Raw genomic sequence first — 17,501 nt, forward strand, 5'->3', positions numbered from 1 at the left:
CCACCTTAAGGATTTTTAAAATATGAAATCTAAAATTTTAAAGCAGCCCAAAATGAATAAGCATATTTATTGTAGCCCTCAAAAAAGAATTCCCTTTTAAGGAGGTACTCAAACAGTAGAAGTTCTTACAAACTTGGTGATGATTCGTGGTGGTACAAGGAAGGGAAAGAAAACTCCTCAGAGAGGCCCTCTAGAGGCACTGGGACAAACCCCTACACCCACCAATTTATATGACAGGCTGCTGGACAACAGTATCTCCTGCGTGATTTTTTAAACCAAAGGTCTTGGCACAATTAAAATGCTTATTCTTATGTAGTGCATATTCTGAACTTATCTAAAACGTAACTCTCCTCGAATCCCAACTATTCTCTAGGCCAGCTACAAGCTTCACAAACAGCACAAACTTACCTGCATATACAGAGCTGTGAGGAACTACCAAAAGAATAAGTGCTAGCACATTACTTTCTAACAGAAATTTCAGCTAAATAAGAAAAGCTGGTAAGCCCCACCCTCTTCAGTAAAACACTAATGATCTTCCCTGCTACTTCCTTTCCCAGTTTAACTTTAAACGTTAAGTTTGAAATATTTGTCAAAATAGGTGTGATAGTTCCCAATAAAGATTCTTGGTAGATTTCACGCAGCTCTTAAGTTTAGAGATTATGCTTTGCAAAAGTATAAAATTAATTTTTAAAAGATCAGAAACAAACATCCCATTTCTTATAATAAGGAAATATATTTAACTGCAAGATGCTTCCAAATGCAATTATTTTTTAAATGTTTAATACCTAATAATTTCCAACCTCAGTATGGGACTATTATAATTCTATAGTATGCTGTTCATGAAAACTTTAAATATACGATCAAAAATGTATTAAAACATAAAAGAAAATCCAATAAAGAGGATGGAATGAAGTATCTGTTTAAACAAGACATGTCCTTGCCACAGGGTAAAGCAGGATCTCTCACTACTTTCTAATCTAAGATAGCTACTAGCAAGCCATTATTATCTTTAAATTCTAATTTTCTCTAGAAAATAAAAGATACAGTTCTCAGCATGAGTGAATCTACAGATGAATCCAAGTGGGTAATTTATGCATATGATATGAACTTCAAATTTTAATCTCAGTAAGGAAAAGGAAATTCAAAAATACTTGTATGAAGAGAAATGCCATTTTTTTTGGCACAAGAAAACAGAATGATGTTTTAGGGGGAAAAAAAAACAAGAACAAAATAAAATCAACTATCTGAGTATCAATTTTAACATAGCCAGCAGGTATTTAAGTAAATCAGGAGGAAAATATGTCTGCTACAACCAAGAAATCTGAATGCATTCATACAAGTTTATTCAAGTATTTACTAGTTAAAAAAAACAACAACACAGAATAAATAGGATAACTTATTCTATTGCTCCTACTATTCAAAGTTAAAAATTTAAGAATTTTTGTTTTGGATTAACTCTTTCCTCAAATGTTCTCTAAGCTCTCTGAGCAAGTAATCAAATAAAGCCATGGATGCTCAGTCAAGAAGAATGTTATTCTGCAAACTTTGTTAAATATTCCAAATGAAAATAAATATTCCACAATAAATTAATCAAATCCCCCCAAATAAAAATAACCTGGCAAGCATTTCTAACAAAGTTTATAAAGAAAGGCAATTAAGAACTGTTTAGTTTTAAAAGATCCATGATATGCTAAGTGAAATTTGCAGTACTGACAATGCATTGACCTTAAACTTTAGAATAAAAATTTATTAAATCCCACTAAGCCATTGTGCAGCATATTAGTAACTTTATGCATATGCCTCAAACAGATGCAGTTAATGCCCATACCTAAAGGGGTTATTGATCGTGGTTGTAGATGAGTCTCCCACTTGTGAACTATGACTTGGCATGGACCACCGATAGTCTGCAATTTAAAAGTTAAACGTCTGCAATAATTTCTTATATCTTATTTTCTACCCATGACTCCATTAGATGTTTGTGGCCTAAGTCTTATACTAAATATGAAACCAAAAGATTCATCTTGTTATTTATCAATATTATATGCCAAAAATCAGGATGTACCAGGTCACAAAACATGAGTGCTGGAAGAAAAGGACGGTGAGGCAGTAAACAAGAAAAAGGAGATGAAACTGGCACATAAAACCATCTTAAATCCTTTCTTAAATCTGCCTACAGTACTCCTAATTAGTTGGTCAACTCCCATAAATTAAAGTTAACACCAAATATACTTATGCCTTGTTGTCAGTGGTCAATGAGGTATTACTGAATAAAGCTATCTCAAGTAACTCTCCAAGTGTTTGGGAAAAGCCTATACTCTATGATAGTAGGAATAGTAGGTACAAGTACTAGATCAGTGATCACAAGGAACTAGAGGGCATAACAAGGTTCTTTATTATAGTAAGTAAATAATAGGAAGAACAGCAGATTTCTTGTATTATAGTAACCACTGTTTCTAAAGAGTACAGGAAAACCCTAAAAGAAAGTACATGTGCATGAGTAAATTTGAAGAATAAGTCTGACAAAAAGGGAACTACCATCTAGTTTTCCTCTTTATGCCCTACAGTTCAAAAACTCATACAGGGTGAAAACTAATACTGTCTTCTGTTATCAAATTCTCTTACTAAAAGGGAAAATAAAGCTTTATGTGTTAACATCTACAGCGATTTAAAAATAAAAATGAACTATCGACTAAGATTCCCTATATATACCTAAAGGATTGAACTACTAACTAAATGCTTCCTAATTTTAATTATTTAAAAAAAAAAAACTGAACTTATGTGCCAAAATAAAACCATTAAATACATAATGTAGAAGCAAAATTTCAAACTGTAACATTACAAGGTATTTTATATTTCTCTTCACATCTTCAGAAGACATTTAATAAAATACAAAGAAGCAAAAAGAAAACAAAAAAGTCATTCATTATCACACCACTTAGGGATAATCACTACTGATATTTTCATACATAAATCTTCAACCCCTTTCCTAGGCATATATTACATACTCTTAAAAAGCAAAGAACATATAAGCTCTCTATACACTGTGTATACCTTTAGATGGTATTAAATACTCTTCTATATCATTTTATAGCTTTCAGTATTAATAATAATGTGCTAAATGATAATCAAGTATGAGACAAATTAAGCACATTAAGTAATTAAATGCAAGAGATATTCTACTTAAAAATAACCAGAGGTTGAAATTCTTTTTAAAACTTGCAAACTTCTGAACTTTGAAAACTAAAATAGCATTTGCTATTCATTCAAATCATAAAGCAAATAGGATAATCATCAAATCCTCGTTTTCTCTTGCTGAATAACTCCTTGTTTTAAGGGTTCAACTTAGAAGTTGGTAAACTGGGCAGATGTTTTTAAAATTTTTTTTTACTGTGAAACTGCTCATCTTAAATATAGTGAATTTCATTTCCTTTACACTAAAACATGGAGATAGTTTTATTCCTATATCTGTTAGATGTTTTTTATCATGACTTTCCTGTCACATTTTTTTGAATTTCTTAAACATCAAACTTTCTGATCCTCAAAAGATACAAATATATACATTAAAAAAGGAACAATGTTTCTTAGCAATAGAGAGTATCCAGAAAGATCTAACCTATAATCTTCCCCCATTCCTCTCATGTCCCCTGCACATCCCTCTTCCCAAAAAAATAATCCTCTTTGCTACAAAGATGGTATAGCTAGTTCTACATTCTTACAGAAGTTACTAAACAAAGGTGACTTTAAAAGGTGCCAGGAACATAGTATTAAATACCAGCAACGATAAGAAGTGGACAGAAGAAAGGAGAGTTTATTTTTGTTTTTGTATCAATTCAGTGTCAGGGGATCTTTACAAACTGTTGACTACAATATCTACATCTAATGTCAGAATAGCCCTGTGGTTAAAATATTTGGCAGGAAATATATTTTAATAGTATTTTAATAACTCTACCCTCATCTGTTTTAGTAGCAAACCCACTCACAGCATAAAACCACCTAGGCTTGAACTGAATGGGGCATTCGAGGAGCAATCCAAAGAGCTGATTCAACAGATGACTTCTAACTGGGTATATAAGCGTTCACACTACAAATCACGTTTATTGGTACAACAAAGTGTTAAAATAAAAAAAAAATTAACCAAGTTTTAAAATACAGTTATCTTTCAAAATGGTACTACTTTGTCAAACTTTAGAAGGTAATCTTAAATTTTAGCTTACTGAACTTCTTAAAAAATATTTAAGCCCTGAGCACTGGGAAATTTAAAATCTCAGTAATGACTCCAAAACCTGCAATCCTATTTAACAAGCTAAATGTAATAAACTCATTCTTCAAGATCTTAGAAAAAAGAATTCCATAAAAGGCTGCCATAATTTTAAGCACTTTGGAGTCACGTGCAAGGTGGATCTTTGAAGAAAAAAGTAACATCATCAGTCTAAGACATTATTCCATTAATAGTATTGATAGAGTTGTTTCACAATTTAACATATATTAAATCAGTTGATTGCTAAAATGTATGTTAAACTGTGAAACAACTCTATCAATACTATTAAGCATATTAAGAAAAATACAAAATAATCTATTTCTGCAAAGAAAGAAAAGCATAGTGACTGCTTTCGTAAGCAGTGATCAACATCACTGAGCTAGCTACATCAAGCCCTGAGAGAAACAACATGTAGACCGAGGTTTCTGGTCTGTTTTGTTTTGAACAAAACATGTAGCAAAATCATCAACTAGTCAAGTTGTATCACGGCTTTCAAATATCATGAAAAATAAAACTTCTAAAATTTTACTGTTGTCTTTCCACATTTTGAAAAGGGGGGGGGCATGTAAAAGGGGCTCTGAGGAATTTGCATCTATGATGGCAAGGCCAGACCAACACTCATTTAAAAATAACGATTTTGAATAAGACTAATAAGAAAAATAGTCACTTATGGGTAACTAAAGTGGGAGGTGAAGAAAGCTAGGCAGACAGATATCTGTGAGATGGTTCAAGTCTGAGGTTAACAGCTGAGGGTATTTAGCATCCAGAAGAATTTCATTAAGAAAACCACTCAGCAAAATAAGATACCTGGGCTATTCTATAAGTAAACAATGATCTGCCTATCACAGATGACTGATTCTTTTGTTAAAGGATTTAAACAAAAATCAAGGGAGATTAAGAACAAAATAAGGGTTTATAACAAATATAATTATGAGTGAATGTGGACACCTATAAAAATTAGAAACAGAAGTTACTAAAAAATAAAGAGCTATTTCCACTGAAATGAAGGGAAAATCAAAGACAACATTATTATAAATTGGCTAACATTTCATCAGGTTACATCACTAATTCTGCCCACAAGTATAGAAGGATGGACATGGACTAAAAAAAAAATGTTTTAATTGATGTTCACACTGAAAAATTATCTCTGGTGAAGATGTGAAATTAATGGACCATCTGCAGCTCCCACCTGTGTTTTCATTCCATGATTACCTACAACCTTTGTTTGCTATGTTCAAGATAGTATTTGATTTGTCACCTGTAAAATTATTTTAAAATCAACATATTAACACCTCATTCTAATTCTACAGAGTGGAAGACAACAGTTAGTTATAAAAAGTTGAGAAAAGGGACTCTTATAAACTAAAAAGAATATGCCAGAAAGAGCAAAAAATGAGAAAATACAAATGGTAAAATTTTATTTATTTGCAATAAAATTTTCACAATGGAAGGGCCCTAAGAAATCCATGGTCCAACCCCTTCATTTTATAGGTAAAAAAACTGAAATATGAAGGTCAATTGACAAGACCTAAGATTTTTAGCTTAAGCTCTACAAATGCGTGGGTAGACTACCTCAGCAAAATTAATCTTATTACTCATTTCAGCTTTTCACTGTTTCATAATTACTTTGCTTTCCTATCATTCTTTATATTTATAAAATATATATTCCAATAATTTCATTTTACAATTTAAGATTCTTTGCACATTAGTTTTATCATTTGACAATGCACAACTAAGACAAAGTTTCATAATTATTTCTATTTAAAATTAAGTGTCATTTAAAGAGCGCCACCAACTTTTAAAAGAAAAGAAGTGTCACTTTAAGCTGGCATGTGGAAAATAAAAAACCTCTAGCTATATGCATGGGATTTTATGTAGCTATTTACTCTAGTCCATGAAAAACATACTTACCATGGCAGCCCCTGCATCACACGGTACATGTGTACACGATACAGAGCACCTACTTAAAGAAACACACTCACCAACACATACTGTAAACTTTTGCAAGTATTACAAGGGGAAAAACTTGTTTTTTACTGTAATCAGACTTCTTGCCAATTTTTTCAGAAGGCAGTTTGGACTGATTTGCTGCTTTTGGTTACACTTCAATGAAGAGGGAAAATACTGTAGGTTGGCTTAATTTATCTATGTTGACAATAGTCTTACTTTAGAAAACTATGCCCAAAGGATTCATTATGATTTGTCTTGTCCAAATGCCCCTTTAAGTAAAATTTAGTCGACTTCACGTATTACAAATTTCACATACCAGGATCCTCAAATTAACTTTCAATGTCATGAGTGCTATGACCTATTTATCACTGCACAACTGTTCAATTTAAACTGAAAAACTCTGCCACAATGCACAACCCTTAAGCCAAATAAATGATATTAAGTCATTAAAATGAGACTATTGTCAAGATAAGCCAACACAACGATCAACCATAATGTAATTTTAATTACTGAGTATTTACAATATATTGTGGGAATAAGAAACGTAATAGGTGCAAAAGACAGCTGAAGTGGCTTTGTCAGTTTTTTCTTTTCTATAATGGTGGCTAAGAGAATGAGGTAACAAATAGTGGCTGCTTGCATTTTTCACATGTAACAAGTATTCAATGATTCCAAAGGGAAATAAAAATTTTAAAACGGTTTAATCCACGTTTTGCTTCCTAGATGCCTGCCTAAACCCCTGCTCACATGCAGCCTAAGTGTACTCAAAGATTAAAATCTGAAGGAAAAGAATCCTTTCAGGAAATAAGCATCTTTAAAATAAGAGGGAAAGAATCAACTTTTTTCTTTTCCAAATATGAAAACAATCCCAAAATAATAAATCATTGTGAGCAAGCAGATTAGATTTAACAGATACTCCAAAGGCCTTCAGAAAAGATCCTACTCTATCAACACCATGGTTGAAAAAAAATCTAAGAGGAATTACTTCAGTTCTGATAGGAGTTAAACGCAGCCACTAAGAGATGGCTTTTATGAAATAATTTTTTAAAAATAATTACTCACTTAAAGCTGGCTATATACTCCTTCAAATGTATTTATACCACATAAGAATTAAAAAATGAAACAAAAAGAAAACCCTTTTAACTGGTTACTTTACAAAAGTTAGAGGAAAAGCACAGCTACTGAGAACACTCGTTTATCATTAAAACCAATCTCATAACAAGAATACTGCAGAATATACTTACTATTAGTCTTTTAAAAATTCCACTGCAGACATCGTCTGCCTCTGAAGTGGCTACTTGATTGCTTTTTAGCACTAAAATATCATTAATCTAGAGTTCGGTTTCCCTTATTTGATCAAAACAAACTCGCATTACTTTCAATGTTTCCAAACTTAAATTAGTTGCTTTTGAAAGAAGTAAGTTTGTTAAAGAAACTGGAAACGAGATAAAGAAAACATACCTTTGGTTCTAGAAAGCACCCTTTGAAGTAGCGATACTGAACTGATACTCCTCTAGTGAGTACAATGGTTGCTTTCCACAACATGCTGTGAGGAAAAGAGCAGAAGCATTAATATCAAACTACAATGCATAGACTTCATAATGCATAAACCCCCTCCAGCAAGGTCTGTGACCAATACCACTTGTTTATTCCTACACAGAATTATACTCCAGGGCGACCCTGCATCAGGCACTGGGAACACAGTGAAGAATAAAGCAGAAAGAGCCCTATCTTCAAGTAGATTGCTTTCTGGTGAAGGGAGACAAATAACCAAACATACATAGAAAGGGCTATTTGACCTTTCTGACGTGACAGCAAGTTTTGGAGGACAGGCCTCAATGAGGAAGAACAGTCTGAGCGGAGTCCTATGTAATGAGAAGGAACCAGCCACACAAAGACAAGGAGAAGTATTTTAAACAGAAAAAGTAACACAAAGGTGGAAGTGAGAGTCAGAATCTTTTCTGACTTTCCACTTAGTTAGAGATGTTACAGGGCTGCTAAGAGGCTTTGGGGCTGAGGCAAGTGAGTTATATTCACGTTCCCAAGTGTCCCTTGTCCTGATTTCTTCTCCAGCTTCTGGCTAATTCCCTGGCCAAACAATTAGGATCTACATATCTTACTTGTTTCAACTCAATGTCTTCCTCTGAACTATGCTATGCTAACATAGTCTACTGCTATTGTAAAGCTTTGACTCAAGTGAGAGCAGTGACTACAACTCATGATTGTAACTGATTTTTATTACCTTCCAATCACACACCAGTGGCATCCAAAGTATAATCCAAGGACCATGAATATCACCCTGGGAAACTGTTAGAAATCCAAATTTTCAGGCCACACCTAGACCTACTATAGAAACTCTGGGGGGAGAGTCCAGCAATCCGTAATTTTACAAGCCTCCAGGTGACTCTGATGATGAACACTTAAGTTTGAGAGCCGCTGTCATAGACCATTACCCAAACATTAATTCAGCATGAATAGTTTAGTGAATAAACATCAGCTCCAAATGTTCTTCCACGATACCAGATGGCTAGCACTGTTTCCCACCTGGCTCTGCCAAGGCAGGCTTTAGGGCATTATTTTCACTCGGACTCAATCCTGGGTTCCCAACAAAATACCCACAACCACCTGTCACCCCAGGTCAACAATTAGATTAATCTAGTAGTAATAAAATACATATGCCCTGGTTCCACGCTGAGAAACTCTGATTCCAGAGGTCTGGGTAAAGCCCGGTCATGTGGAGTTTGCACAGGATAGGTGACGAGAGAAGGCTGGTTGATGGCCACTGCTATAAAGCAAGACCAGCAAATGCTCAGCACAGGAGCCCATACTACTTTTCTCTGATAAGCCTCAGAGTCCTTTTCAACACAGCATTCCAGGCACACTCTACCAACTCTAAGGTGAAATTATTTCCCATCTCTGCTACAAAAAATGGCAAATTTCTAGTACTATTTCATTCATATATCGGTCAGACAGATAATGTGAAGCCAACCTCAGATATGACCAGCAGAATTAGCAGGAAGCTCTGAAAATGTATGGGATCCCTCTCTCATGCACAATTCCTCATTCCCCAGGGGTAGGATCTAGACATGTGTATTTGTTAAATCCCTCACAAGTGAATCGAAGTGAGCCCCTGGTTAAAAGAGATGCAGAGAGCAAAGCAATGAGTTTTTTATTCTACCTTCCTAAGTAAATGCTGCAAAGTTAAAAGTGAACCGGAACTGTTCAGTGGCATCAAAAATGAATATAATCTGATGAAATTCAAGAAAAGTCAGGAAAGAGGGGCAATAAGGCTTAGTGCACCTGCTTTATTTTGAATGCCCTCATATCCTCCCCCAAAATACCATAAAATCTACAAGAGCAAATAAAACCACAAGTGACCCACATTTTCTGCATTACTAGGAAACAATACCACGACTTTCAAATTATCTGTAAGTTGAAAAAAAAAAAATCCTAACAGAGCTCTTGTCACTTTAAGCCTACAGGTATGGAGAAGCTTAAGAGACTCTGAAAAAGAGCTCTGCACAAAGGACTTAGATGCACAAGACACTGAAATCCAAATAGACACAATTCTAAAACACAAGAAGTGTCCAAGGCAAATGTTTTTTGTATCCTCTTGTATCATCTACTTCCTTTCTCCATGTGAAACACTGTTTATCTGCCATATGTCAATCAATTACATTTCAGCGCATGTCAGCAAGGTAAAGTGGCTGGTCCCTTCAAGTTATGTAGTTAAGTGTTATCTCATCTGCTCACATAACTTTGATCAGGCTAGCTGAAATGGACTTAAGACAGGTGACAGTACAGCTCAAACGTTCACAGCAAGGTGTGTTTTAGGAACAAGTTCAGAAAGGCATAAGGTTTTACTTCAGACAGCAGTGGCTGAACTGAAAATGAAGGGAAAAATAGCCACTTGAAGGGAATAAACATTTCATTCCTCTGTGATTCCAGTATTATCAACTTCACTTATAAAAACAGTTGCGAACTGGCTGAGAAAATATGTCACAATCATGACAAGGAGGAAAAGGATGTTCTATAGACTTTTTTTTTTTTTTAAGATTTTATTTATATTGTGAGAGAGAGGGAAAGAGCACAAGCAGGGAGAGCAGCAGGCAGAGGGAGAAGCAGGCAGAGGGAGAAGCAGGCTCCCTGCTAAGCAGGGAGCCCAGTGAGGTACTTGAGCCAAAGGCGGATGCTTTAACTGACTGAGCCACCCAGGTGTCCTTTTTCCTTTTCCTTAATTTGTGTTATGGTACTGTATTTGTTATTTTCTTTTGCTCTGTCATCAGTGCTCCTCAAGCTATCTGCTGCAAAGGACCAGTTTTTGCTTGCTTGTCTGTCCTGTAACCAACACGTCTGATCTATGTATCTAGCACAACAAGAGATGAGTCCACGGTGACATACATGAATGCCCTAACAATCTCAAAGTGCTATAAACATTTCTTAATTTATGTATTTTTCACATAATGCACTGATTATTAGAAAAACTAAAGTTGTTTTTTTTTTTTTTTTCCCCTAGCACTGGCCCACAGGCCACTTTCAGTAGCCATGCTCTACATGGAAAACACGTTGAGCTTAATAATATGTAATCTGGTGTTTCTCCCTAGGGGCACTGCATGTATTTGTATACTGTTTAAGATCTCCTCTCTCCTTACCTCCCACATATACATCTTGACAACCCATAATGCCCCAAATATCCCTAATATTCACTGATTTTGTCCTAACCCCTTTATAATGCAGATGAGGTAACTCTCATCTGCATTATAAAATCAGAGAAATCAGATCTGCCCAAGACTGCAGTTAACTGTGGAACTGAAACCTGCACCCAGGCCCTTCTTTCAACAGTGCAATGCACCAATACACCCACACTAACTTTAGCATTCTATTTAATGTCAGTTGCAAACTCATTTCAGTATATTAGCTAAAATACCTGTTTCACACTCTGCTCTAGAAAAGTGTTTTATAGGCTAAAGAAAAAATCAGATCTTTTATCAAGAATATGTATGGAGAGGGGCTCAGGCAGTTAAGCAACTGCTTTTGGCTCAGGTCACGATCCCTGGAATAGAGCATCACATCGGGCTCCCTGATAGGCGGGGACCCTGCTTCTCACTCTCCCTCTGCCCCTCCCCCTGCTTTCTCAAATAAATAAAATCTTAAAAAAAAAAAAAAAAAAAAAAGAATATGTGCCGAAAGGCACCTGGGTGGCTCAGTTAGTAAAGTGTCTGCCTTCAGCTCAGTTCATGATCTCAGGATCCTGTGTCAGAGTCTCTGCCCAGCAAGGAGCCTGCTCCTCCTTCTCCCTTTGCCTCACCCCCACCACCGCTGGTGTGCTCTCTCTCTCTCTCTCTTGATCTCTCTCTCAAATAAATAAAATTTAAAAAATAAATATATATACCTACAGATAGATAGATAGATGTATCCATATATATAAATATATATTGAAAGCTAAAAGATAATACCTTAAAAAAGCTTAAAAAAATAAAAAATAGCAATATAATCCTGTTATTCAGAAATATAGTGGTAACTACCAAAAGAACCAGCCAAAAGTTGAAAATGGTTGAAGTGGGAAACTGAGAAACAGAGACACTTTTTTTTTTAAACAACCAACTTTGTGCAACTACTTCATTCTATGCACAAGCAAGAACTATCATAAAAATTAAAAGAGAAAAACTACATGAAGGTATCTTAGAAACCCTCCACGTTTCTAACCTGGGTGTCACAATCATTCTGTAACCTGTTATTACCCTTCTTACCTTTCACCTGTCTCATTTTCTGGAAGAAGAGCCACAGCATTCTGAGGACTCCAGTTTCCCAAAGCATCACAGCTCCCACATATGGCATAAACTTCTCCTAAAGAAAGAGAACAACCAGTTATAGTGGGCTAAGTAAGGAAAAGACTGTAGTTTTAGGAAGCCAGAAAAGAGCAGTCAGTTGCACTAGTTCACCTAGATGCAGAGTCCCCACTAGCAGAGATGGAGGAGCCTCACTGAGACATGTTTCAGACCAGGTACCACACCAATACCTGCCTCCTTAACTTGACCTAACTCTACAGAACCAAAACCAAAGAAAAGGAGGGATGGATAGGGATGAACTTACTTCATTTGTTCAACCACTTAAGTGAGCTAATAACAAGCACTAAGAAGACAAAGTGATCATGCCACAGTTCCTGCCTTCAAGGCAGCTTCTGATTTTTTTTTTTAAGATTTTATTTATTTATTTGACAGACAGAGATTATAAGTAGGCAGAGAGGCAGTCAGAGAGAGGAGGAAGCAGGCTCCCTGCTGAGCAGAGAGCCCGATGTGGGGCTCAATCCCAGTACCCCAGGATCATGACCTGAGCCGAAGGCAGAGGCTTTAACCCACTGAGCCACCCAGGCGCCCCAAGGCAGCTTCTGATTTAAAAAGGCACACACTAGGGGTGCCTGGGTGTCTCAGTGGGTTAAAGCCTCTGCCTTTGGCTCAGGTCATGATTCCCAGGTCCTGGGATCGAGCCCCGAATCGGGCTCTCTGCTCGGCAGGGAGCCTGCTTCCTCCTCTCTCTCTGCCTGCCTCTCTGCCTATTTGTGATCTCTGTCAAATAAATAAATAAAATCTTAAAAAAAAAAAAAAAGGCACACACTAAATGCAAAGAAGTATTCTAGATAAATAGTAACCAATATTTTCCAGGAACTCAAACAGTGGCTATTAAAACAAACTAAAGATTAAGAAAATTATCAATGGGACAACAACAACAACAAAACTTCTTCCAAAGACTTACTGAAAAATCAGTTCTCCTTACTAAAATAATGACTATTGTTTTAGCTGAATGCTTCTCATCAATAGACAAACCAAAATACAACTGTCACCTGTATTTGCTGAATTATATGCATTCAGCAAAAGTCTACAAGGTGCCTGGGTGGTTTAGTCAGTTGAGCGCCTCACTCTTGGTTTTGGCTAGGCTCATGTTTGGGTCATGGGATTGAGCCCTATGTTGGGCTCCACACTGAGCAGGGAGTCTCCTTGAGGTTCTCTCTCACCCTGTCCCCCGCGCCCCCACCCCAGCTTACACATGCTCTCTCTAAAATGAATAAATCTTTAAAAAAAATTCTTGGATAGAAGTATGGAGAAGTCTTTGACTTACACAGCGATATATTCTGAATTACTATTATTAAAATTCGTGGAGAAAAAGACAATGAGCTGATGCCAAGTGAACAAAGTTCAAGACAAACTCCTCCACATTCCGAGTGGCTTTTAGGCACTACTCTAGTAAAGCCAAAATTGTAGTTGGCTTTAACCGCCCTCATGAGAAATTTTTAAGGTTGGACTATCTAAAATTTAACTGAAATTTCAAATGCAATAAGCACTCAGGAGTTCGGGGGGTTCTAAATACATGTTTGTCAAGAATGGAGTGGTTATATATAGAGAGTTCATGTTAAAATATTCGCCAATCCTTTAGAGCAACCATATCTTAATTTGTAATTAGGTTATCACTACCTTCTCTGATTAAAAAGAAAGATAAAGGCTGTTGCTAAATACAAATATTCATTCCCTAGTCAAACACACTGCTGTGCACACAGTCCTCTCTTACATTCACGTCCACCACTATCTTCCCTCTAGTCCTTGAGAGTAAGACCTTGCCAAGCTCACCCTTCTAGGGCTAATTCTGTGATTGGTCCATATGCCTGACATGGCCAGCTCCTTCTACCTTAAGGTGTCTATGTACAATTCCCTGAAAGGGTATGATACAGCTCTGCAGTCTTCTCTCCACAGAGGCGGCTACACACTGGACTAGAGGTGAGCTCTGGACCTCAGTGAGCCAACTTATCAGCTGACCAGCAATTTTCAATCTGCAGAATCCTGCCCAGAAATGAGAGCTCTATACCAGATTATCTTGGCTAAGAATTTGAACTGGGACAAATATACACTCCGTCAGCCGCTCTGATGGCTGCTAGGCCAAAGATGTTGGACATACAGAGTTAATCATTTATTTATTCCTTGAACACGTATTTAGTCCTGCTCTGAGTCAGGCACTGTGTTAGGTGCATGCACTCAGCATGACAAAATAGTCACATTTTCACAGAGCTGACAATCTATCCATAAACACAATTACTCAAATAATTCCATAAAATCTGTAGGTACTACAAAAAGTCCTAGAACCCTTAATTTCACTGGAATCCTAATCTAGCTAAATGCAGGGCTGGAGTGAAGCAGAGTTAAAGGGAAGAAGGGAGGCCACAGATCTAGACAGAGGAAACAATTTTAAGAAAGGCCCAAAAGAGGGGCGCCTGGGTGGCTCAGTGGGTTAAGCCGCTGCCTTCGTCTCAGGTCATGATCTCAGGGTCCTGGGATTGAGTCCCGCATCGGGCTCTCTGCTCGGCAGGGAGCCTGCCTCCTCATCTCTCTCTCTCTGCCTGCCTCTCTGCCTACTTGTAATCTCTCTCTGTCAAATAAATAAATAAAATCTTTAAAAAAAATAATAAAAAAAAAAAAAAAAGAAAGAAAGGCCCAAAAGAGAGAAAAAATGTAGCAGATTTGAGGAACTGGCCAGTTGGTGAGTATATTAAATAAGGAGATACATGCCTCAGGCCTGATACTATTTTGATATGCTATTTACCCTAAAATTACTTCACACTGTGTTAGCAGACAGCAAAAAATACAATAAGCCAAAAAATTTACAAATAGGGAAAACAAAGTTACCTTAACCAAATATTTCACCAACTTCTTGCACTAGCAAAATTTCCCTCATTTTCATGGTACTTAAAAATCATAGCCCAGTCTTCATCCTGTGCAAAATTAAATACATTCACAGCCTTCTTGGAAACTATGAGACTAAGACATTTACTGTTTGGGGAAGTATGTTCTTCTTTCTTATTATACTCCAAGCACATTTCTGAAATCAGGTAAGTCCTAAAGATATTTTCATCTAAAAATGAGGCCTACTCTAATAACAAATAGCATATTTAAGACAATCAAGATGGGAAAAATACTCATTTAAAATTTTGTTTTAAACTAAAACTTTACAATACCTGGTAAAAGAGTTCCTCTTATTTCAAAGGTAACCTGAGAAGGTGTCATTCTGATGGATTTATTTTACAATGTTGAGCTAGGAAGAAAAAGAGAAGATGTCATTTAAAATACATAAAAAAACTTAGCTCTAGATAGCTGCCACCAAGAAACAAATTAAAAAATGAAACAAAAAAACAAAAAGAAATAAATCAAACCTATGAAACAAAAGATTTCAGAAAACTTACATAAAGGTTGAGTTATTTAGGAAATACCTAGAAATATTTAAGACCTAATATTAAAACCTATTCTGTGTGTACGGACCAGAAAAAATGCAAAACAAGTGTGTCCAAATACTTTTTTTTAAGGATTTAAGATTTTCTTGTTACAAACTTTCTCTTCTGATAAGCAGCTGTTCCAAATTCGAGCTATCTTTCACAACCAGGTTCATGTTATGATGGAGGGGAAAAAAAAGCCAAACAAAAACAAAAACAAAAAAACAACGGCAGATAGAAAAAACTTGGCTCAAGAGAGGATTTCTACTTCAGTAAGGTTACAAATTTAATAACAAGGAAACAACTGAAGAACTTAAGTACCATTCACTGAAACAAACTAGTTATGTTCTGCAACAAGATGCAGGTTCTGCTTCTAAGTAATGTAACTAATAACTTACAAAAAAAAAATCCTCCCCCATAAACCACTCTTTTCAGATTTTCTCTATATTAACCATAGGACTTTCATTACTCTAGTTCTGTAGACTCAAATTTAAAGTCTCAACTCCGTGATCTATTACCGAACCCTGTTGATTCTAATTGATCCTACATACATGACTTTCTTTGTACGGTCTGAATTTCATTCAAAATCCTAAGTATTCTAAGCTATGTTTTGGATTCTGTCTTCCTAATAATACATTTTATGTCAGTTAGAATATTCTTCCTCAGGGGCACCTGGGTGGCTCAGTCAGTTAAGCACCTGCCTTCTGCTCAGGTCCTGATCCCAGGGTCCAGGGATCGAGCCCTGCACTCAGCAAGGAGCCTGCTTCTCTGTCTGCCTGCTGCTCCCCCTACTAGTGCACTCTCCCTCTCTGCCAAATAAATAAAATCTTAAAAAAAAAAAAAAATTCTTCCTCATGTCCCTGACTTGGAATTACTTCCATTACTTACAGAAATCTAAACCCCTAATCCTTGATTTCTTATTCACATTATCTCCATAGCTGATTTTTCATTTCTTGGTTGTTTTCCCAGCCAAAACAATCTGTTTACCACTCCCTAATTTAAGTACCTGAAGGAAGATAACAGATTTTCTTAAAAACATGTACAGTATCAATTCAAAAGATAGCTATATAACTTATATATAGGAAGAACACATTCTTGGCACAAAGAGCAGATTCTACATAACTTCTCCAAACCCTCCCCCAAATTTTGTGCCTCAATTCACCAATATTCCTAAACCAATTCCAATGTCTTTACCCTGCATTTCATTAAGTTACCAGCTTAAAGGTTATTTGTATTTCTACATTATTTTAAAAACCATAAAGTAATTTTTATAGCTATTGATTCTTCTATTTCCCCTTTGCTCCCTTTCCCTCTCCATGAACACATACCCAACTCCGCAATGACCATTCAACCAACACTGCTGCTCAGGTAACTACACTTCCAAGTCAAGGTAATATACAGCAGCAGTTCTCACTGGGGACAATTCTGCCCTCCAAGGGATATTTGGCAATGTCAAGAGACCTTTTTGGTTGTCGCAACTGGGAGTGATACTGCTGGTATCTAGTGGGTAGAGGTCAACAGAGCTGTTAAACACCATGTAATGCACAGAACAACTCTTCACAAATAACTGTCCAGCTCCAAATATCAATAGGGCTGAGACTGAGAAACCTGATCCACAGGGACTGCTATGAGGGCCAAGAAACCAGACTCAATGTTTGCTATGAACTATTTATCCCACTCACATCAGTGATAAAATGTAAATGTTGAATATTCATATTAAACAAGACCATCGGGGTGCCTGGGTGGCTCAGTGGGTTAAGCCGCTGCCTTCAGCTCAGGTCATGATCTCGGGGTCCTGGGATCGAGTCCTGCATCGGGCTCCCTGCTTGGCGGGGAGCCTGCTTCCTCCTCTCTCTCTCTCTGCCTGCCTCTCTGCCTACTTGTGATCTCTGTCTGTCAAATAAATGAATAAAATCTTAAAAAAAATAAAAAATAAATAAAAATAAACAAGACCACCAGTCAATGTGGTTTCATATAACCTGAATACAGAATCCCCTATTTGTAACTCTACCATTTCAGTTAGAAAACCTGACTGTGCAC

General features: G+C 36.4%; 1 protein-coding gene across 4 annotated transcripts in view; it reads right to left on the minus strand.

Annotated features, from left to right (window-relative positions):
* The window catches only part of GPCPD1 (glycerophosphocholine phosphodiesterase 1), a 64,642-nt gene that overhangs the window by 34,220 nt on the left and 12,921 nt on the right, over positions 1-17,501 (minus strand). For 3 of the 4 annotated variants that reach the window (XM_044263416.1, XM_044263415.1, XM_044263417.1), the window contains exons 2-5: positions 15,210-15,286; positions 11,959-12,055; positions 7,670-7,754; positions 1,829-1,904 (exon numbers count right to left, since the gene is read on the minus strand). In XM_044263416.1, the coding sequence (XP_044119351.1) occupies positions 1,829-1,904; positions 7,670-7,754; positions 11,959-12,055; positions 15,210-15,258 (307 nt within the window). In that variant the 5' untranslated portion in view covers positions 15,259-15,286. Of the gene's footprint in view, positions 1-1,828; positions 1,905-7,669; positions 7,755-11,958; positions 12,056-15,209; positions 15,287-17,501 lie in introns of those variants that run through there. The other variant, XM_044263418.1, reaches the window with a different exon arrangement.

Source organism: Neovison vison, chromosome 8 (assembly GCF_020171115.1).
Source record: "Neovison vison isolate M4711 chromosome 8, ASM_NN_V1, whole genome shotgun sequence".
Classification (NCBI taxonomy): Eukaryota; Metazoa; Chordata; class Mammalia; order Carnivora; family Mustelidae; genus Neogale; species Neogale vison.